The sequence below is a fragment of the Centrocercus urophasianus genome, unplaced genomic scaffold, assembly GCF_019232065.1.
Source record: "Centrocercus urophasianus isolate 14NV4802_14NV808 unplaced genomic scaffold, USGS_Curo_1.0 seq_73, whole genome shotgun sequence".
NCBI classification, from domain to species: Eukaryota; Metazoa; Chordata; class Aves; order Galliformes; family Phasianidae; genus Centrocercus; species Centrocercus urophasianus.
The window spans coordinates 5,553,017-5,576,920 of record NW_024885344.1 but is presented as its reverse complement, the minus strand read 5'-3'; the positions used below and the strand labels follow the sequence as shown (position 1 = coordinate 5,576,920).

Sequence of the window (23,904 nt, the reverse complement as noted above, 5' to 3'; positions counted from 1 at the left end):
TGCAAGTACATACTTTGGTTAAGTGGAAAAAACACAATTTTTCTGTGTATTTGTTAAACTGTAGCCTAATGTTTCTTTGCACAAAATTCCTTTTGTAGAGCAATCTGAAGAAAAAAATTCAGTGCTTGATGTGTAGATGAAAGACCAAAATTTGGAGGAACAGTATTGCTGTTTTTTCGGCTCTGACTCAGAATTTTTGGAGTGTAATACTTGCCATTCATTTACAGCTTGATCAGTCTTGAAACATTCTTCAAGATGTGATTGATATGGGATATTCTTGCTCATGTTATTCTCAAAGGCACAGGGCTGGAGAGAGAAAAAACAAAGGATGGTGTTCTCCCTTATACAGGAACAAGAAAAAATTACAGCATATAGTCCTCAGAGAGGCTTGGAGCTAAGGAATCTAATTTTGTATGTGAGGTGAATTTATATTTATAATTAGAGCAGTTATAGCCAGCACACAGCCATCTCAAAAATAGAGGAGTAAGATTTCTTTCTCCAGAGAATCAATGTGGTCCCGCATATTCAGATAATCAAATTTTGCATACACAGTGGGATCTGTACAGTCAACAGTAGACCAAGGAAAAATAGTATGGGTATATAAAAGTCTCTCAAGCAGCTGCACTATTACTTCAGATTTTACGGTTTAAAAATATGGAAAATTTGTGAAATCTCAGTTGCAGGATTAATTATTTGAGCTCCTAATGCTCTGTTAAAATTGTATGTGAAAAAAAAAAGTTGTGTTTGGACTGGATTTATTGCTTCTTCCTCCCAGCTGCCAGAGGGAAACTTCTCTACTGTGTAAAGAAGTTGTCTTTTCTGGCATCTGTGTCTTGCAGAAAGTCCTGCAAAGCCAGAATACTTTCCATTGGAAGGCAAGGTCCTATGAACCATATTAATCCAGTGCAAAAGCAGGGATACTGGCAGGTTTATTTTCTTTGCTAGAGTAATTCCAGTTGTATTCTTTACAGTCCCAAGAGCTTTATGATTTAACTGTGTAGTATGAAATTAAATTGTATAGGTAGAATTAATATTGCTGTATCTGTCAAATGTTTTAGGTTCTTATCTTAAACTTTTTATGGAGAGATTTATTTTATTTAACTGTTGGCTTAAAATGTGAGGGGTTACACTCTAAAGTGTGCTGCTGTTGTGGTTCAACCTGGCAGACAGCTCAGCACCACACAGCTGTTTGCTCACTCTCTTTGCATTCCAGTAGGATGGAGGAGAGAATCAGGAAAAAAAAAAAATAGATCTCATAGATTGAGATTATAAATCTTACTAAGATGGAAAAGGATGAGAGAAATAATAGTAATGATAAGAACATTTATGTATGCATGTGATGCACAGTGAAATTGTTCACCACCCATTGACTAATGCTCAGCCAGACCCTGAGCAGCAGCAGCTCCCCCACCCCAAATTCCCCCAGTTTTATATTTGCATGATGTCATATGGTATGGAATAGCCCTTTGGCCAGTTTAGGTCAACAGTTGTGGTTCTGTCCCTTCCCAGCTTCTTGTGCACCCCCCGCCCTGTCACTGACAGGACATGAGAAGCTGAAATATCCTTGATGCTGTGTAGCGCTGCTGAGCAGCAACTTAAACATCAGCGTGTTATCAGTGTTGTTTTTCTGCTAAAGCTAAAACATGGCATCATAGCAGACAATATGAAGAAACTCTGTTCTGTCTCAGTTGAAACCAGATCAATATCCGCTTCTTATTCTGTATTGTTTACATAATACTCAAGTCCCACACTTTTTCCAATACACCCCAATTAATTACCATCACCTTTTCTGCCTTCTGAGAGAGAGAGAGAGAGAGAGATATAGAAATCTGTGTCATCTATCTATCTATCTATCTATCTATATGTATATATCTATATATGTATGCGCAGACATTGTTTCCATAGTCTTTAGGCCATTTCACAATGTTGTCTGTGGAGTTCACTTAATCTGTGACTTTGGGCTCCATCTATTGTAACAGTCCTTCAGGACAAGAGACTTGTTGGATGTTGCATGCATCAACTAGATGCTGTTAAGAAAATCAGCTCCATCCCAATTGAAACCAGGACGACTGCTGATGGGACATCTCTTATTTTCAGTGTCTTTACTGTATATAAAATATAGGGAAACTTTCAGAATGGAGTATCTGTGATGCTAGAACCTTTAGCTATCTTTTTTTTTTTTTTTTTTTTTTTTTTTTTTTTTTTTTTAGAAAATTTGAATATTCATAGTATTTATTTCTACCCCTAAAAATAAATATAATTCTCAAGTCAATCTTTGTGTACTTGTATTAAATGTTCCTAGGTTGTAAACAACCCTCTAAATGTAAGATTTGTCTTTGTTAGGTAAGCGTGAACACTTAAAGAGCAGCAACAACAACAAAACTATGCAATTTTAATAAAGTAGACGTTTTTTTCCAAGCTATCAGTGTAAATATCAAATCAGTTGGATCATTTTCGTTTAACTTGTAAGTACTTTAAAGCCCAACTTTAAGTATTGGGCTTGCAAAAGTTTACGGAGAAATGTAAACAGCTTGCAATTAAAAGGTATTCTGTTGGTTTCCATTAGATTTCTATTATTATCCAGCTGTTATGTGGTTTACGTATCTGTAGGAAGTCACTTCAAAATATGTTCATTTTCTAAATATTTCTCCTAATAGATGGCAACATCTTTTATCCGAACAGTAGAACATGGAGGAAAAGGCTGTGCAGCTTCATTATTTGATCCACTAAGAGTCCACCTAAAGGGGCTTTCTAACTTCATTAATTTTATTGACAAGCTGGGAGAAATTATTGGTGAAATCCCAGATCCAAGGTAATAGAATTTCTATTGTATTTCTGTCTCTTTTGAGCAACTTCCTATTTTTCTTGTTCGTCTGGCTTGAGGAGGGGGGGACAAAAGAAGATCTAATCACTTATTTCATAGTAAATGTTTAAATCTTTAATTTTTAGCTAGAAAAATACAAATGTTTGGAAAACAGCTTGGATAAGCTTTTAGGTTTTGAGGCTAATATTTGTATTAAATTTTTACTTGATTAGTGCATGTATGTACATTTGGTTAGTTCCTTAATTGTAAGTGGATTTCCAAAAAGGTTTAAATCACGTGGGTCTGATAAAGACATAAAGATCTTTTAATTTTTCTTCCTCATTTATTACTCCTTTATGTTATAGCACTTTATTTACTTTTCTATAAAGGACTCCCTTGTCAATCATTTCTTTCATATTAAGAGCTGATGAATAATGGCAGGTTATTTAGCCTTTCTGCTCCCTTATTTTTAACAACAGAAGCTAGTTGTATTAGTTATTTCTTGGGAAGGCTCTTGTGAAGCTTTTGGGTTTGGATGTTTCTGAAGACTTGAAGTGAATCTTTTGGGCAGGGTTATAAGAGTAGGATGAATGACAGACAAGCATCAGTATAATAGTTATTTAAATTAGTAGGTGCTAGGACAGTAGGACAGTACTGGCTTTAGGGTGGAGCATTCTTTTTAAATAATAGAGGTTAGTAACATTTTTCATTTATAATCAGCAATTTTTTTTTTGTACAAAATTTTAGCCAATTACCTATTATAGTTCTATGCTCAAAGATCTGTTTTAGTTTAAATAATCTGATTTATGTAGTTGTGAAAAGAAAATGTTATAGGACAACAAAAAGCCTTATTTAAATTACCATTCATATTCCATTGAAGTTGGAAGTATTTCTGAAGTTGTTTTTTTTTTTCTTTTCCCCATGCTGTTTTTGTTTTACTTTTCAATGCTGCTTCTTGTTTTTTTCATCTGAACATTCTAGATACTGGAGACAATCCATCTATGTCTGTAATCATTAAAGAAAACTTCTGACTCCACTTCTAGCATTTATTAAAGCATTTATTTATTTATTTATTCTAGCATTTATTAAAATATATTTATTTAAGTTATGTCTGGCATTATACATTCATAAAAATGAGGAAAGAAAGTAACACTTGTGTACCAACTTATCTTTTAAGATGGAAAGACTACTTTCTGATTATGTGTGATTCGGCAAATTGTAACATAAAATGCCGTCTCTTGTTAATCGCACTCTTCTGTTTAAAATGTGAGAAAAATCAGTAGTTGCTTTGGAAAACTGGAATTTCTAATTGGGAGAATTATCTTGAGCCTGGAAATCATTTTCAACATTCATCTGTTTATTCTATTGCTTTCTCTTTTTTTCCTGTTGCTGTAGCTGCTGCCCTTTTCAGCATTCTAGTTCCTTTTATAATTCTGTATAGATGATACGAGAATCTATACTATTTTATGACATATCTCATTAATATCAGACTCTGGCACGTTCAGTAGATTACATGTATGTATGTAGTTGTCATTGTTTGTATCACTTGTCAAGAACAAAAGCTATCTGTGCTGTATTTTTTTTTGTTGTTGTTGTTATCTCTTCTTGCACTTTGAATGTTTTTTTTTTATCTGCAAGATATATTAAAAAAAAATACTGCTATCAGGTTTATATGTTTCTATACCTAGTAGCTAAATATTTGTAGGACAATTTATACAATTATATACCAATTTGTTGACTGTCTTCAAAGGATTATTCATTAGAATGCTGAAGTTCTTGAACTTAAGGATTGCAAGATTTGTGAACAGAAAGAAAACTATTCCATTTTCCTTTTGCAAGTGTTTAGTAAGCCATGTGAGTGGGGACAGTCTGCATGACCTGCCTGTGATTTTACATTTATTATAAATTCCAAAAGAAGCAGTTTAACAAAAGAAATTTCTCTAGTTCTATTACTACTGCAGAATGAAGAACAGGAGAGAAACAAGACAAACAAACAAAAAAACCCGAAGAACTGAGCAACAATGCAGCAGAACTTTTTAGTTGCTTACTCCTTAGGAACTTTCTCAGAAATCTGGGAGGATCACGAGCAATCTATATGTGGCGTTGCTCTTTCTCTGCTGTAAAGGTCTTACTATTTTCTGTGCTACAAAGTACACAAAATGTTTTTCTCATCCTCAAGTCATTCCATTAAGAAAGAAACTGAACAATAGATGAGTAGAACAGCAAAATCTTAATGAAACTGATGTTCTGATTCAGGTGAGACACAAACTTTAAGGACATCTGGTAGCAGGAGATAGTATTTAAAAAAAACAAAAACAATCAAACAACAAACAAAAAAAAAACAAAACCCCACCAAAACAGTATTTTCAAGGAGAATTTGCTGAGCAGAATAAACATTCTTACAAATCTCTGAAATTTTCTTCTCATTCTCTAGCTGTGCAACATTAGAAGACATTGCTGAACTTTCAGGAATCAGTAGAAGCATGAACATTCCTTGAAGTTTGGGGATGCTGTAAAGCTTACAACCCCTCAAACTATTTACAGATTCTGTACATCTTGGACAATGTTTATGAAGTAAATAGAGAACTTGCATGATCTACTTGTTTCCTGCCAAGAGACAGAAAAATGTAAGTGTTGCATTTGCCAGTGGAGTGGATGATTATTATCCACCTGCTGAACTGGAGGCTCTTTTATGATATAAATTAAAGCCTGCAGTACCCATCTATTTTTGAAATCCTCCTCATTTAGACCAAATGGTAAAATGCTGCTTACATCCAGGTAGAACATTTCTTCTATTTCTCGAATGACATTTTTCAACTTTATGAAAGCTTTGTGTCACTCAAAACTGAGCGATGGAAAAGTATTTGTATTATTCGTTGCTGCAATTTTTGCTTCATGTGCATATGAATATGTGTATACAAAAGTTATAAGTCCCAACTGGTTTCATAGAGTAACAAAGTTGGTAGATGGCAGATTTTTCTTCTCGAATTGGCCCTCACTTTGTTGTAAGTACTGTCCACTAGGTGGCACTATTGCACAGCTCACAGTAGTAGCAGTTTAAACTGAGCGGCTGTAGTAGGTGTTCTGTTTATCACCTTTGAGTGAGTGTGATGCTTTGGGTGGGATCTTCATATCAAGTCCATGAACAGTCTTCTACATTTGATTTACAGTTTGACTTGGTCACGTGTATTAGTGCATTAAGCTTTCAGAGGGTAGGGAAAATACTGCTTCTGGTGTTGCCTTTGGAAAGTTGTGATTGCATCTTAAAACACAGTAGTACTTAGGAGGGAATGCATATGAGGCTTTATTTGATTGTCCTGAATATTTGGATAGCTTTCACACAGCTCTGGAGTTTTGTGTTCTAAACTTGTGGGAAAGTTGTGCAAGTATGTGCAAAGCACTGTCTTTGGAATTTTAGAATCATTATGGTTGGTAAAGACCTCTAAGGTCATCTAGACCAATGTCAACCTGTCTCTACTAACCATGTCCTTCAGTGCCGCATCCACACATTTCTCGAACACCTCTGGAGACAGTGATTCAAACACCTTCTTGGACAGCCTGTGCCAGTGCAGTACCACTCTTAAGAATTTTTTCCTAATATCTAACCTGAACAATTCTCTGATGCAGCTTAAGGCCATTACCTCTTGCCCTCCTACTAGTTATCTGAGAGAAAAGGCTGACCCCACCCTTGCTACAGTCTCCTTCCAGGCCATTGTAAAGGGGATAAGGTCTCTCCTGGGCCTCTTCTCCAGACTGAAGAATCAGTTCCCTCAGTCACTTCTCATGAGGCTTGTTCTCCAGACCCTTTATCAGCTTTGTTGCTTGTTTTTGGGCACATTGAACTCAAGATCATGAAATAATTCTTGTGAAAGTAGCTTCAGGAAGCTTTTGATTCAACATCCTACTCAAAACAGGTCAATTATGAGATCAGCCTAGGTTTGTTAGGACTTTGTCCAGTTAAGTTTTGAAAACCTTCAAGGATGGAGACTGCAGCATCCTTCTTGGCAACTTGTTCCTCTGCTTGAGTGTCCTCAAGACAATAAGCTTTTTTTGTATGTCCAGTTAGGACCTATCTTATTTCAGTTTATGCCTATTGTCTCTCTTCTGTCCACTATCTGCCAACTGCCTGTCTTCCTCTTCTTGATCACTTCCTTGTGGGTATCAGAAGGCTGCTAGTGGATCTCCCAGAAGCCTTCTCTTCTCCAGTTTGAACAATCTGTTCCTTTAACTTCTCAGATGACGTGTTTCCCTGACCATCTTGGCATTCTTTTACTAAACTTGCTTCAGTTTATCAGTATCCATTCTGGACTGGGGGGCCAAAAACTGGATGCAGCATTCTAAGTTCAGTCCAATAAGTGCTGATTAGAGAAGGATAATCACATTCCTTAGACTACTGGCTACGCTACTGTAGATGCAGCCAAAGATACTGTTGACCTTGTTTGTTGCCAAGGCACACTCCTGGCTTGTTTAGCTTGCTGAATGTGCACCAAGACTCCCAAGTTTTTTTCCACAGAATTTTCTGCCCAGCCAGTAACATTTCAAGGGCATATCTCTTTCCAAGAATTTGCATTTCCTGTTGAATTTTTTATGGTTCCTGTCAGCCCTTTTCTCCAGTCTGTCTAGGTACCACACTGCATGGAAGCACTTCCCCACGATGTATTGAATGTTCTACCCAGTTTTGTGCCATCTGCAAATGCGATAAGCATATATTTTATCACCACTTCTAGTTCATCAACAAAGGTATATAGACAGAATCACAGAATTGTAGGGGTTGGAAGGGACCTCTAGAGATTGTCATGACCAACCCCCCTGCCAAAGCAGGTTCCCTAAACCAGATTGCACATCCAGGCGAGACTAGAATATCTCCAGAGAAGGAGATTCCACAACCACCCTGGGCAGCCTGTTCCAGTGCTCCGTCACCCTCACCATAAAGAAGTTCTTGCTCACAGTCGTGCGGAACTTCCTATGCTGCAGCTTGTATCCGTTTCCCCTTGCCCTGTCTCCCCATACCACTGAAAAGAGACTGGCCTCACTACTATGGCCCCCACACCTCAGATATTTATAATCCTGGATTAGATCCCCTCTCAGTCGTCATTTCTCAAGGCTACACATAGAATCATAGAATGGTTTGGATTGGAAGGGACCTGAAGGATCATCAAGCTCCATCCCTTCTGCCACAGGCAGGGCCACCAACCTCCACATTGGATACTAGACCAGTCTTCCTGGAGCCCTGTCCAAGATGTCCTTGAGCACCTTCAGGGATGGGGTATCCACAGTGTCTCTGGACAGCCCGTTCCAGCACTTCATCACTCTCCTGGTAAAGATCTTCCCTCGATATCCAACCTAAATCTTCCCTCCTTCAACTTAAAACCATTTCCTCTTGTCCTGCTATTATCTACCCTAGTAAAGAGCTGACTCCCCTCCTGTTTATAGGCTGTTTATAGGTTCAGGTACTGAAAGGCTGCAATGAGGTCACCCTGCAGCCTTCTCTTCTCCAAGCTGAACAAGCCCAGTTCCCTCAGCCTGTCTTTATAGGGGAGGTGCTCCACCTCTCTAATAATCTTTGTGGCTCTCCTCTGGACCCTCTCCAACAGCTCCCTGTCTTTCTTGTACTGGGGCCCCAGACCTGGATGCGGTACTCCAGATGGGGCCTCATAGGGGCAGAGTAGAGAGGGGCAATCACTTCCCTGTCCCTGCTGATGGAGCCCAGGATACTATTTGCTTCTCTTCTGATGGAGCCCAGGATACTATTTGCTTTCCAAGCTGCAGGAGCACACTGCTAGTTCATGTTAAGCTTCTCATCCACCAGGACCCCTAGTCCTTCTCTGCAGGGCTGCTCTCAAGGGCTGCTCCTTCCAGTCTGTATATATGCTGGGGATTACTTCAGCCCAAGTACAAAACCTTGCACTTTGTTGTGTTGAACCTCATTAGATTTTCCCAGGCCCACCTTTCAAGCCTGTTAAAGTTCCTCTGAATGGCATTCCTTCCTGCCACTGTGTCATCTGCACCACTCAGCTTGGTGTCATCAGCGAACTTGCTGAGGGTGCACTCGATTCCGTCATTGATGCAATTGATAAAAATGTTGAAGAGCACTCATCCCAAGATGGACTCCTGGGGAGCACTGCTCGTTACCGGCCTCCACCTGGACATAGAACCATTAATCACCACTCTGTTTCTGTTGCCTTTCAACCAATTCCTTATCCACTGAGTGGTTCACCTATCAAATCCACATCTCTCCAATTTGGAGATAAGTGGGGGACCATGTCAAAGGCCTTGCACAAGTCCAGGTAAATAACATCAGTTGCTTTCCCTGGAAAAGCACGCATGCTCTTCTAGTATATTTGTTTAGTCTTATAGTTTCATTACAGGATCTGAGGAGTGTTGCGTGGTATGGAGAATAACACATATTAATCTTGGTGCATGAACACACTGACAGAACACCAACTATGTTTCTGGTAGTAAGTTCTTGAGAAGATGTCAGGTGTTTTTTTCCAGGTGGCATCTCCTGAGGGAGGGTCATTTTTAGCTTAGTGGAAGAAGGCAGAGGTAAACATTTTTGACAGTGCAGCATAGGTTATTATTATTATTATTATTTGCTGTGCTTCTATTGTGGATCTACTGAACTGCAGAACTCCAAAGGGTTTAAAGTAGTGTCTTCACCATATGTATTGTTCTGTGTGATTTTTAAAAAGTCAGCGACAAGGGACAAATGCTTAAGTTCATTGTTTGGGGTGAAGTTTTTGAGTAATGGATTTTGATATAACTATTTATTTCCCAGATATTTTAAAAATATGGATAAGTCCACTGATAAAATTTTATTGTTGAAATTTTATTGAAGATGAACAGCTATGTTTTTTCATTTTTATGCAAATAACTTAGCTACCAAAAGTAGGTTTACTTTAAAGGCACAGTTACTACTCTGTTAGGAGCAATTCTATTTTTTATTGTTTCTTACTTCTATTTTCTCTAGTTTTTCTCCTCTCATAAGATGAAACTAGTTGAAAACCTGTTTTTTTGTTTGTTTGTTTTTTATGTTTGAGAATAGAACTAAATTGCTACACTCTTTGCCTAATTTCAAATTTTAAAAATGGATATCTGTTTATTGCTTAAATTCTGAAATATTTTCCTAAATCTGTAACTGTCAATAAGGCTGTGATTTCTAGCCCTTGATGCATGACTATGTCTTTGTAACGTATTGAAATATGTTTTATTTGAGTACATAAATTGTATGCCATCTCTTTTTTCCTCAGTCAGGCATTCTTATCTTAATTTAGACATCTGTTTTTTCTTTATGGCTACAAGGCAAATGAGAGAAATACTACGTGAATAGTATACTCTTCTTTTAGTGCTGATTCATGCTGACAATAGTTAGCTGTTTCTTCTGTCAATTCTTATCAAATCTTAAATATCATAGGTCTTTTGTATTAAACTTCACTGAAAAGGAGGATATTGAATAAAGATCACACAGAACCACAGAATTGTAGGGGCTTGGAATCATTGAGGGATCAATGTAGGGATCATTGTGTCCAACCCCACTGGTTCTGTATAGCATGTTGCACAGGAAAGCATCTAGGCAGGTCTTAAATATTACCAGAGAAGGAGACTCCACAGCCTTTCTGGGCAGCTTGTTTCAATGCTCCATCACTCTGACAGTGAAGAAGTTATTCCTTGTATTAGTATGGAACATCCTTGTACCAGTTTCTGCCCGTTGGCCCTTGTTCTACTGTTGCTCACCACCAAAGAGTCCACCCCCTCAACTGGTTTCCTACACTTTAGATGTTTGTTAGCAGTGATGAGATTCCCTCTCATTCTTCTCCAGAGTTCTGACCTGAAATCTTCTAGAAGGTAGAATTTAGAAGATAAGAACGGTCTTATTTCAGAGCCTTGTTCACTTCTTGGGTAGTTTTTCCTAATCAGATTTACCAAACAATCATCTTAGCACGATAGAATTATAATGGGATGGCTGTCTCCTAGACTGAGGGAACTCATAGAGAACAACTCTAAAGGAAGACAGGGGAAATTTATAAGGGAATACTATGTGTTCTGGTCTACGTTTTACTCACTGCTGTCAGAAACTACAGAAGGGTGTTAATTTATTATTTCTAAAATTATGATCTTGAGCTGTTAATGATAACAAACCAAATTTATTTTTTGGATTGTTTTCGTAAGTCTTTCTTGTTAGACATTTGAAGGTATGGATAATCAAAGGTAAAAAGTGGCCAATAGGTGACAGTGATCAGCTGATCTAAAATATCTGGGGACTTGTTCATTTAATAAAAAAACGTTAACAAGGCATTAATTCTAAAATTAAACAGTCTGCCTGTGAGGTCTTAAGTTTAGTCTCCTGAGTTGCATATGGATTGCCTTCTATCTATTTCCTTGAACATTACAACAGACTGAAAGAGCACAATAACACTTTCATAGAGCCAATTCTCAGCTACAAAACAGTATTTTTCAACATAGGCACCTCCATTAGCTGTGCATTTTTGTCAGTGAGAAACAAGAGCCTGCAGGCCATGCTCATGAAAATCTGTACCAGAGAAGGTGACCCAATGCTTCATAGCTGCTATGATGGCATCACTGCTAGAAAATGTTACCCATGCAGTCCATCTTTCAGTGGTGCAAACAGATGGAATTCAGAAGGTGCCAAATCCGGGCAATAGAGGGGATGTAGTAGGGCAGTCCAGCCAAAATTGGTAATGTGCTTCATAGTCTTCAAACTGGTATGGCACCTAGCATTATTGTGTTGCAAAATAAAGATTATCTTCTTGAGCCTGACTACAGAAATTTGAGCCTTCTGCTTAGTTGGTGTCTTGATGTAGTAGTCAGAGTTGATGGTTTGTCCATGTTCAAGAAATCCAGAAGGATCCCCCCATACCTATCCCAAAAAAACAGTGCACTTTACCTGCTGAGGGCTGTGTCCTGAACTCTTTCTTCTGTAGGGAAGTCACATGTTGCCACTCCATGGACTGCTGTTTTGTCTCTGTCTCATAGTGGTGACACCATGTCTTGCCTGCAGTGATGATACAATCCTGGGAACTGTCACCTTCAGCCTTGTGTTTGTTCAGTGGGTCCAGACAAACTTGCTTACAGTGTTCTTTCTGTTCCTATGTGAGCATTTGCTTATCCCTTGTGGCATACTGTTTGCTGCAGTCCAAGGTTGCCACAACTGTTTCCAATGCATTGAAGCCGATATTCAGATCTGTACACAATTCACTGGTCATAATCCACCAATTTGCACAGATGAGCTGATGGAGATACTCTTCACTTCGTGGTGTTATAGCTGTGTATGGACATCTGGAATGTGGCTTGTCTTTCATGTTGCTGTCACCATTGCTGAAATGCATCACCCAGCACCTCACTGTACTCATATCCACTGATTGATCTTCATAAACATTCAGTTAGCATCAATGAATGTCAATGGATGCCATTTTTTCCACATGAAAGAATTTAATTTCACACCTTTTTTTCATACGCAATTCCATATCAGATGCCATTTTATCAGACTGCGCCTCTGTTGCCATCAGAGGCACAACAGCAAGATGTAATGAAATGTTGGTGGGAAGGTTCAAACTCTACTGCCATACCAACACGATCTGCCTCTGATGTCACGGACCAATGGAATAAAATAGGAGGCATTACTTTCAGAATTCCCTCATATTAACATAGCCCTGAGTTGTGTGATTGCATGCTTTCCCTCACTCACTTGCACAGCAGTCTAAACTATTTTGGGCAGGAAATAAAAGAATGAATTGGGACTGTGTTATGAAAGATGGAGGTATTTGTGAGAGCCTTACTTCATGTTTCAGCAGCTAGGATGATGCAGCCCATCAGAGAATCTTTGCTGGTGCAACTTGAGGCCATTCCCTCTTGTCCTATTGCTAGCTGCATGGGAAGAAGAGGCCAACCCCACCTCACCACTGTCTCCCTTCATGTTGTTATAGAGAGTGATAACATCTCCCCTGAGCCTCCTCCAGACTAAGTAATCCCAGTTATCTCAGCTGCTCCTCCTAAGATGTATGCTCCAGATCCTTCACAGCTTCGTTGCCCTTCTCTGAACACGCTCCAGTGCCTCAGTGTCTTTCTTGTAGTGAGGGGCCCGAAACTGAACGCAGCTCTAGAGGTGTAGCCTCACCAGTGCTGAGTACAGAGGGGTAATCGGTTCCCTGCTCCTGCTGGCAGCACTATTTCTGATACAAGCTAGGATGCGATTGGCCTTCTTGGCCACCTTCTGCTGGCTCATGTTCAGCCAAGCATTGACTAAAACCCCCAGGTCTCTTTCCTCTATGTAGAACAAAGAAATCTTGTTGCATGTGACTCTGATGAGAAAATCATATTATTAGAGATCTTTAAAAAAACTGCTATCTTAGGATATCTATTATAGTGATAACTGAGTGATATTTGTTGTTAATTGGATTTGAAAAGAGTCCTTGCATAATATGACTTAGAAGACCAATGATGTGAGACTTACGCACCTTGTTTTAGAATATTTCATGTCAGCAGCCTGAGATCTGAGAATTGTTAGCAGGCATCCTGACTGGAAAGGAAAAAGTTTCCCAAGTTCAGTATTACCTAAGACAAATGGCATTACTTGGTTTAATGTTTATTCTTGAATTCACTTGGGTTTTGCCCTTCTCTTTCAGCATTAAGAAGAATTAAAATTCTTAACGTCTGCTGATGCAAAAAATGATTTTAAGACAGATAAGTTGGTTGATACAATTCCATATTGAAAACAATCTTTTACTGGCATTCTAGCTGTTAGGAATTGCAAGGTGGGTAGCAGTTTTCTACCTCATTTAATTCATATAAACATTTGCTATCTAGTACTATGCCAGATATTTTACACTCCATTTAGATTCAAATGGTTTTTCTAGGAAATATGAATGAGAGTAATCTGGCATTCAGACTCCTTTTCCAATAAACAAAACAAAAACCACCAGCACAACCCCCAAAAGCTGCATTTTTACAGCATTTTCCTTTTATTTTCATGCTTTTAGGTGAACTTTGCTTGAATGTCAGTAGCAATGAAATTTTCCTAGTGGATCTAGAGATTCTCAGGTCACTTATTTTATTACTTGAATTAGAAGTATTGCATCTGTTATTTAATTTATAAATCTACCTTCAAGATTATTGCTTTTTGAAACATTTTTGATCCAGTGAGTTGTCTTTTCTGATGAACAGATGATGATCTTCTACTACCAAATGGACTGCTTAAATTTTAACAGTGGCCTAACCATCTCAATTGATGCTATAGATAACATAGTTAACTGCCTAAAGAACGCCTTAATTGCTTTTCCAACTCAGACTGGTCTGAGTGTACGTTATGAAACTATAAGACTTGGTCAGTGAGGGCTTTTTGTAGTAAGTTTATGAGTAGCACCAAGGAGAGGTGTATACAGCATTTCATAAATTTGTTCAGTATTTTAATAAAATTCACAACAAATGATATTGAATATATCACAAATGATATTGAATTCTTCATTCAATATCATTTCCTGTTGTAAAATGCATAAGCTGTGGCACAGTGTTTCAGTAACTAATCCATACACATTAGATGAATACTTGATGTCTTATTTATATAATATCTCATTAAAGTATGAATAAACTTTTCTTTGCTCCAATTAGTACTACGTATGTCAGATTGGGAACTGGAACTCTTTCCTGGAAAAGAAGAGGGAATATGGGGAGAAAAATAGATTAAATTAACTTTACGTATGACAGCTAATATCCTTAGTTGGCATTGAGTTGTAGAAGCAAAAAAATACCAAACAAATAAATAGAAAATATTTTTATCCTATTTTTTCTTCCGTGGAGAAAAACTGCAAGGTAATCAAGAATTACAGACAACACATAGCATTTTAATTAAGGATGCAATTATCTTTTTTTATAATTTGTGTCCAGTGTTGTATATGGAATAATCCTTCTTCCAGCATATACATACATTATGTATATATATATCCCTGGGCATATATAGGGAAGATCTATACTTTGAAACACAGCTTCAGCCAAACACTTCACCTGCTTGTTTGTTCTAGAGTTGTAGATTCCATACGGTGTTTATGGAGCAGATACTCCTCAGTTAATACAATGCTTTTCTCAGTTGAGGGTATTGTTTTGGAAAATATCACTTTAGTCCTGAGGAAATAAAACTGTTTGGCAAGTATCAGGAGGCTTGGCTAGAGTTCCTATACATATCTCTGATACAGAATTTTCTTCAACAATACTCTCTTACCTCTTGACAACTTGCACTGAATGATTTTTATTTTTTTCTCCCCTTGAACTTTTCATTCTCTTGTGGTTAGACTGAATTGTGTTTTTTGGAGCAGAGGTACTCAAGCATTGGTTTTTTCCTCTCTTTAAGATGTGCTATGGTTCTTGAGCTTTGTGCTGAGGGACTTCACCTGGTGACTTTCCTTTTGGCTGAGTTCATGCATTGTGCTTAAGCTTCTGGAAAGCTATCATTTATCTGTTTAAACAAGACTGTGAATTCTAATGTGAATTGAATAATCTTTAATCTGTAAAAGTTAAAGCTGAAAACTGCATGGAAATAGTTGTTTTTGACCTGGAAAAAAGCCAAAAATGTTTCATATTAACTTCAGGGCTTCTAAGTTATTTACCAGGAGTTTTGTTCAGCCAGAGTAATCCAAAGCAGCAAGATGCCTGGCCCCATTCCTTCCATGTATTTTAACAGAAAACAATATAAACAAACTTGTTTCCCTCTGACAGAGTCCTTGTTCTTCCTTAGCCCCACACAGTTATTTTCTATTTTGGATTATGAATCTAGACAGATAGAATTTTACTTGATGGAGGTGTTCCTAGCAGGAATTCTGAGACTTCTCTTTAGAATTTAATGTGTGCAAAATATGACTGTCTCTGTATTTACAAGGTATCGTTTTAGGAAAATTAGGTAGCTATTAAGTGTGGAGGAAGTTGAAAAGTTGGCCTTGGCCTTGCCTATGGCAAAACAAATATTTTGGCATTCAATTATTTATATTTTTTATGTCTAACTTCATGGATGTTTCTGGACTTAGAGTAAATATACTCTATGTTTTCTCTTGATTATAAAGAAGATTGGTACTGTGTACCTTTATGTAAAAACAGAATGTTCATTTAGTCTAATTACTAACTACTGAAACAAAATTGAAAGCAGAATGATATTTTAAAGAACTTTCATGAAACACAATGCTCAAAATCTGAATTGGATGTTAAGTTAGGATCCATGTTTGTTCACTTAGCAGCTTACAAGCGAAACAGTAACTATTGGTTTAAAGAAAGCGCTTTTCTTTGGACTTTATGGAAAAGTTAGTTTTGTGTTGCAGGTCAGACTAGTACTAAATGCTGAATTCATTAACTTTTCTTATAATCTCTGTTTTTCTTAAGCAGGCTATTATGTTGGACAATGCTTCCACATTGCTCTTTGATTTGAAAGATCAAAGCTTTTCTCCGAAGAGTTTTGATTAACTGTGAAGACTAGCTATGTTCAACACTAATAGGTATACTAAAGTGCTGCCAAGATTAATGTGGAGATGACCCTCTGCCTATTTTCAGAGTTGCAGGGGGGCAAATTCTGTCAACAGTGAAGATGCATTTGATGAAAGGCCGAAGCAATGGGGATCCTTTCTATCAGGCAGTAGAGGAAGTTGTACAAGATTTGGATTTGAGGATTAAAAATATTATCGATTCACAACATGAAGTCTTGACTGTTAGTGCCACTGGAGTCAGTCCAACACGGGTAATGGGACTTCTTTTGTTCTTTTTACTATTTAGCTTTACAAGAAAGTAAATGTCCTTCTCCTGGTTTTGTTGTTGTTCTGTGTTTTTTTTTGTTTTTTTTTTTAAAGACTTTTATATAGGGTATTAGCTTTTCCTACTAATAGAGCAGTGTCATTTCCTCTGCAATGTGGTTTTAAACTTGCTGAAAGACTTATACTTTAGGATTACAGTGTGGATTTCAAAAAGATGTTTTATTTAAGCTTCTTACATTGAAATAGTACATGAAATGCTGTTCAAAATTTATTTTGTTCTTGCAGCAGTTCTAAATGTAAATACTTGTAACTGTTAGATTTGACAGTAATTTCAAAGTAGTAGACCTATAACATTTCCATGCAGAAAAAAGCCCTCTTGAAAGTGGAGTTAAGATTTGACAACATACATCTGCACTTTGATTAAAGAACACAAATTTTAATTAGCTCTGAGTCAAGTATTATTAAGTGTAAGAAGCTCAAAATATGGTTGAATATGAAAGAAGTCCGGAATATGGTGAAACCTTGGCAGGGATAACGAATGAAAACCCAAATACTGTGTATGCTTTTCTCTTTCAGTGTTTCAAGACTAACACTAATTAGTAACTAATGCTTTTTTTTTTGCGTGTATGTGTGTGTTTTTTTTCTTGGAGGGAATCAAAACATTTAATGTTTTGAAAGATAGGTGTGGAGAGTATACCTGAATACATGTTTTTATTTGTGATTTCTGTACTTTGAATCCACACGGTTTTCTATTATGATATTTTTCTAATGAAACATCAACCAAGTTTATTTTACATTGTTGGTATATAGAAAACAATATCTTATGTGTTTTTGTCTAGGAAACTTTTAAAATCTGCTAAACACTTTTTGTGTATATTCTTAGAGTGCTTGGTATTGCCAAATCACTGGAATTACCCCATAGTAACAAGATTTCTATCAGATTTTTATAAAACTTCCAATATCCTTTTGTTTTTCAATAAGAAGTAGAAGCCTCTAGATCTTAGTGGACAGTTAAATTGATTTAAATACGTGTTTCTACGGATTAGCATCCTCATTTTACTGCATCTCCCGAGGTTTCCATTGCTTTGTATTACCATTTCCCTTTCTTGTCTTTGTCTTTTTCTTTCTCTGCTCCATCTGAAAAGTTAGCAGCCCTATTATCTCTGTCTTTATCTGGAGACCTGGATTCCTGAAAAAAAAAATCTAAAGTCTTAGATTTTTTATCAGCTAGGTAAGATTCTTCTGATTTACCAAGCAATGCTTTTCTAACATAGCTTATGTTTCTTACTGTTTTCTATAGGTTGATACTGTAGTCTAATAGTCTGTAGAAATTTTTTCTAGTTTCCTTGTTGAGGCAGAAAATAGTGGGATGGTTGTCAAGAAACATGGAAGTACTTAATTCTGTTAAGAACAGCATGAAGTTTTGTTAAAATGGGCGTCTGTAGGCAGCTTATCTACTTAACTATATTACTGTGAGTCAGTGGTTCTATGTTGAAGGTTTTCCCAATTACGTTTTTGAATTTAATCTCTCTGTTGGAAGAACCAATCTGCTTTTGAGTGGGAAGATTCTATTATAGTTTTTTTTTTGTGAGAAAACTTGAGTACATATCAGAAAATGATGGGCTTTAAGCTAATCCTTTTCACCATATGCACCACAGAACATGCATATGCATAGTATGTACGTACAGATATAGCTAACAGCCATGAGGGATGACTGTGGCCTGAATGTGGCTGATATGCTGGTTGGCTTGAGAAATCTAGTGCTCACTAAGAAAGCATGGGCAAATGTTAAGCAGAGATTTCAAACTGCAGGTTTCAGTGGAGCTTTCAGTAGAAAGACATTATACTAAACACACATAGATGGGAGGGTTTTTATTATGGATTTTGATAATAAAAGATTTCCATGCATTTTCCAAATGAATTTGAACTGTGAAGAAAAATTGGAGTGTCTGTATTGCTCCATTAAGATCTTAGGACAGCAAAGGTTAAATCTCTGCTGAGTTTCACATCTTTAAGTACAAATTGTAAATCTGAAATTAACTGTAGATCTGAAAAGGATGCCTCCAGCAGCTCTTAGAAAGACTGGCACTACATAAAATGTACTTTGGTTTCTATTCAGGTCGTATAAAATATACCTGAGAGATATTTTGTTGGAAAAATATTTGCTTTTTCTCCTATTAGTTTTCTTACATCTTTGCTCAGTTTTCCTGTAAATATCAGTTTTATTAAAGTCTAAAGCTGTAAAAAAAATCAATATTTTATGCAGAAGGAAATACAACTTTTCACTGAAGACTTCATGAGTGACTAATAGCAATTGTGATGAATTTCTTCCTTAGAAATTTACTGCTGTAAATTGAATACAGTTGGCATTTCTGGAACTGGCTTGAATAGTCTGGAGTAGTTAATGGTTACTTCCCTTGAAAGATTAATAAATAGTTTACTTGAAAAAATATTTAGAGTCATTATTTTAATAATGAACAAGATTTTTGTGGCAGGGATTTTTATCTTGCCTGAAGTTCCTATTGTTTTTTGGACAATAGTATTTAATACACCAAGCTACTGTTGTAGTAGTACGTGAGATTTCTGAAGGTCATCTTTTGGCAGTTAGGAAGTTATACTATATTCTACACGTTATTATTGTTACATTTTCTTTGTATATAATCAGTCAAGCTGTTGTCAAACTCATACTTTTTTCATTAAGATAAATTTACCGTGACCCACATGGCGTTTTATAAAATTCCATGATGTGGATGATGAAGTGATGTAATGACTGAAGAGGTCCAGAATAAATTTTGAGGAAATTAGATGTTACTGAAATAGACCAATTTTGTAAAATCAAGTATAATAACCATTTCTGTAATTGCTATTTCTAGCTATTGATTATAACTTATAGTAACTGACTGACGTGTTGCTATGGCTTCTTGAAGGCTACATACACTAATTGATATAATAAAATAGGGAGAGAAATAGAATTTGATCTTTTCAAGGCTGTGTTGAAAACAGTTAACTGATTAAAGAAATGCAGTTTGTTGCCTCCCCTGTTCTAAACAAAGTTAGGCTACTGTATGTTTCTCTGTATTGGTAAATAAGAAAGACTGTGGTTTTTAAACCTTAATACTGTGTATTTAGCACTACATTTGTTTAGAAAACCCCTAGAACTTTACAGAGAAATGCTATAAACTTGCAACTCTAGCAATCCTATGAAATTCTGCATCTGCTGGCTATAGCATTGAACTTTTCCAGATGTGAATTGTTATTTTCTTTAAGTACTTTTTAATTCTTGTGGAAAACTGAGGAATTTATCGTGTTACAAACAAGAGGGGATTGTACCTCTTGCCATATCTTGGTCGAAAAATCTCTCTTTACCAGCTGCTTTTGCAGATTCGGTTACAAGAGTTGGACTTCATTAGAATGTTTGTGTGGCACTCGAGCTGGTTTTAAGGAAATAATATGTTAGTTTCAGCAGCATGGTTTCATCACAGATTTGAATATTTGTGTGACTTGCTTTTCAGTGTATGCCTCTAGTTGGCAATGATCTAAATTCTACTCATTCCTTGGGATGAAAAAGAATCTTCCATGTAGTCATGTTACTTGATAGATGCTTACTGGGAAAGGGGAGGAGGGGGTTCTTGCATCTTCTGCTATTAGTTGCTTTTGGAGGTGAGCTATTGATTTCACTTTTTGACCTTTCTTGCAGTATGTTCTCTTTAACGTTATTCGCTTTCAGCCAAAATTGCATTCCATAAACCATGGCACTGCATATTGTGGCAGAGATACCATAAAGGTCTTACTAGTTCTTCTTGATGAAGAAGCAGTCAGCGCTCCTACCCAGAACAAAGCGGAATTATTATATGATGATGTAAACTTAATTATGTTTGGAAGCATCTCTGTTTTGACACTCTTCAGGTAAGTACTAAAAAGCTTTTTGTTCATTTATAAAGATTTTATACTAACTGATTTAAAGCACTGATATTTTGTACGCTAAATTTGCAGCCTGTTGGGAGCATAGGTGTGAAAGGAAAGTGTTCTTAGGACAGTGTCAAGTTCTAAAAAGTATTCTACCTCCTCATCTTCACTTACTGTTTTTTTCAATATGCTTTTGGAAGACAGACTTTCTGGGCTAGTATGTTTCTGGGCTGCACAAGACCTATGAAGCGAGTATCCTTTGCAACTAGTCTTCCAGATACTCGTCTATATTCTTAAGTTCAAATAATGTGTATTCAGTAGCTGACTGTGTTTATATTCAGTTTGAAAATTCCTCCTTCATCTAACTTTAGTACAAGATATTTTGGGATGACAATGTGTTTTCTTCCTACGTAGTAATTATTTTGTAGAGACTTTTCTAAATGGTTAAATAGATTTTCATATTGTGATACACCAATCAGTAATATTGGACAACAAAGGATGTTGAAACAAATTCCTGTGCATGAATATTTATTGGTAGTATCTGTAGTTCATAGCATACATTGACTCTGATGGTGAAATTGAGAGAAAGAAGGAGAGGAGAGGAAATAGAAAAATTTCTCAGTGACCAGCTGGGAAGTGAAGCAGTCTGGGTCTCGAGGCAAGCATCGTCTGCAGTACAGCAGTTGGTTCCACTATAATATTATTCCCATGATAACTACGTTTTTTTCACAAGGACCTGCTAAAACCCACTGCTGACTGTCCCTGCTTTTTGATGCCAATAGAGGTGGTTACTACATCTGTTCATTAAGGCCAGGACTGCATGGTTAGTTGTTTCTTAAGGTTTTTGCCTGCACATTTTGGGGTTCCCAAATATAAAAGGAGAGCTACAATGAAAGACTGTAAAAAGTGGGGAATTAGAGATTTTCTTATGCTGATGGCAGTTGCTTTACACGAGAACCCACCAGTACAACACTGTCAGGGCATGTTGGTGCAGAAATGTTATTCTGAGAATAACAGAATAGGCAAAGAACAAGAAAAAAGCCTGGACAAAAGGATGCAGGGATGTGAGTAGAAATCTCAGTTTCAGATATGTGTTCCATAGCAATACAGGAAACAAAGGCACTTATAATTCTGTGAAGCTGTTGGTTACTGATTTTATTACTTGATTTTTAATGCAAGAACTTCCTCACCTTCTTTGAGTCCTAAACTGGAAGAAATAAGGAGATAGACATAAAATAAGGAGAATTTGGTGGTTCCTCTAGATTTATAGTTCAACCTCTTTTATGAAACCAACCAAACTATCACATTCCAATAACGTCCAGAAAAAATATTTTCCCATTATTTTTGATTCAGGATTCATTAAATTAATAAACCTCAATCAGGATGTGTTTTGTCAAAACGAATAGGAGCTTAATCAGATTTAGATTAGTGCTCAATGTGAATGCCATCAAAGCTCAACTGAAATTTTCTGAATTAAGCATTGCTGTTATTCATAGCTAGAAATCTTTATTTGCTTTCTTAAGCAACTCTTTAAAATGGAATAAAAACCTCTTATTTCTGAATAAGAGTGTCCACTGAGTAAAGATGTAAAGCATTCATTTGACTTGAAATCTTCTCCTTGTAGGTGCAAGGAGGTGCTGCTATTTAGAAATGTATATGGTAATCTACACAAAATTCTTGTGTTTTCTTTAATATTTTCTGGTGATTATCTTGTTTTAGATTTTATTTTTCACTATATCAAATTTTAAATACTATTTGTTCACATAACATCTGAATAGAAATAATTGTGGAAACACACAAAATATTGAATTAACCTTAAATAATTGTTTTAAGGAATACATAAATTTGCAAAGCCTAAGAAGAAATATGTGAACTTGCAAACAGCACCTGTTCTCAATTTTTATTTAAATCTTTGTGTTCTACCTTTCTATAACAGTTTATACTGTAATCTTCCAATTGCCTTGCGATGAACATTTTAATATCACCTAGCATAGTAACTAAGGTATCTGTATTTCATCAACATACAGGCACATATGCAGTACCTTTTTTGTTAACACTTCTCAAACATTTGATCGACAGTGTTTACAGTCTTTTGCTGATCCATATAGTTAAAAGTAAGTCTGAAATAATTTCCAGGATAAATGGCAGTAGGTTTGACTGTAAACACTGTAGTGAAAATTATTTTTGCTAATCTGATTCAATGTAACAGGTTGTCATCTCATATGGTAGCTTTATGGTTTTAGATCAAATGGTAGTTTTTATTTTGAGGATTTTCACAATATTTTTTGTTATCTCTAGTGATTTTACTACTGAAGAATCCCAAGATATTTTTAAAACTTTTGGGTGTATTTGTCTGGGATCTAATACTGTTAAAAGAGCACTGTTATTTTTCAGTTGAATGCTGAAGATAAATGAAAGTATCTCCTTTTCATAATTTCAGCATTCTTGGAATTTTACTTTCTTTTATTTACTCGTGTTTTAATAAACTTTGAGATTAAATTAATTGGCTCTATTTATCTGTCACCTTTTAAATCCTGTAAGGAAGCTGCTCCTCAAAAGCAGTTGTTGCGTGATGTTCATATTTTCGTTAGTTTTCTTTCATTTAAAATTATATTTCTGTAATTTGTAAATTGCATACATATTTTCAGATGGAAAATGTAAGCAGTGATGATATTTTTGACCATCCAAAACAAGCTGAAGTTTTTCTTTGTTTAATGGGACCTTCAGTACGCACCTCAAATATTTTCCGTCCGTAAGAACCTCATTTTAGTTTGCTTGAGAATCATCTTTTTGAATATGCATTATAGAAGTGTGAATAAAGTTCCCGTATTTCTTTTTAATTTTCATCAGCTTTAAATTTTATTTTGAACCTTATACAATGCAAGTGTCCTGATTTCCTCTCAGTATCACTAAAATTTGTAATTAAACAAGTATGTAGTGATCATATTGAAATCAAAGTAAAGTGATTCCGATACAATTTATTATATTGTTTACGTATAAAATTGAATTTTGCATAAATATGAATTAAGTATTTTCATATGTCTTCACAATAAAGTTTTTGGTTGTTTTTTTTTTTTAGTTTTTTCTGGTTCTGCTGGTTCACCAAGTCTGTAGGGTTAAGGGCAATATTATATTTGCTGTTGTTTTTCATATAATGCCTGTCATCTTCCTATCACATTACTGCTAACACAAGTCTTTCTTTAAAGTATGTGTGACAGAGCACTGGAACAGTTTGCCCCGAGAGGTTGAGGATTCTCCTTTTGCAGAGATATTCAAGACATGTCAGGATGCCTAGCTGTGCATCCTGTTATAGGGTACCTGCATTAAAAGCAGGGGGTTTGGACTCAATAATCTCCTGATATCTCTTCCAATCCTTGCAGTCCTGTGATTTACTTCTTGCTAATTGTTCCCTTCCCTTCCCTTCCCTTCCCTTCCCTTCCCTTCCCTTCC

General features: G+C 36.4%; 1 protein-coding gene across 4 annotated transcripts in view; it reads left to right on the top strand.

The window, feature by feature from the left end:
* Nucleotides 1–23,904, top strand: part of LOC122170686 (PARP1 binding protein) — a 46,382-nt gene that overhangs the window by 9,151 nt on the left and 13,327 nt on the right. For 3 of the 4 annotated variants that reach the window (XM_042837798.1, XM_042837797.1, XM_042837801.1), the window contains exons 6-8: nucleotides 2,658–2,812; nucleotides 16,352–16,535; nucleotides 20,246–20,454. In XM_042837798.1, coding sequence (XP_042693732.1) covers nucleotides 2,658–2,812; nucleotides 16,352–16,535; nucleotides 20,246–20,454 — 548 coding nt within the window. The remainder of the gene's footprint in view (nucleotides 1–2,657; nucleotides 2,813–16,351; nucleotides 16,536–20,245; nucleotides 20,455–23,904) is intronic. The other variant, XM_042837799.1, reaches the window with a different exon arrangement.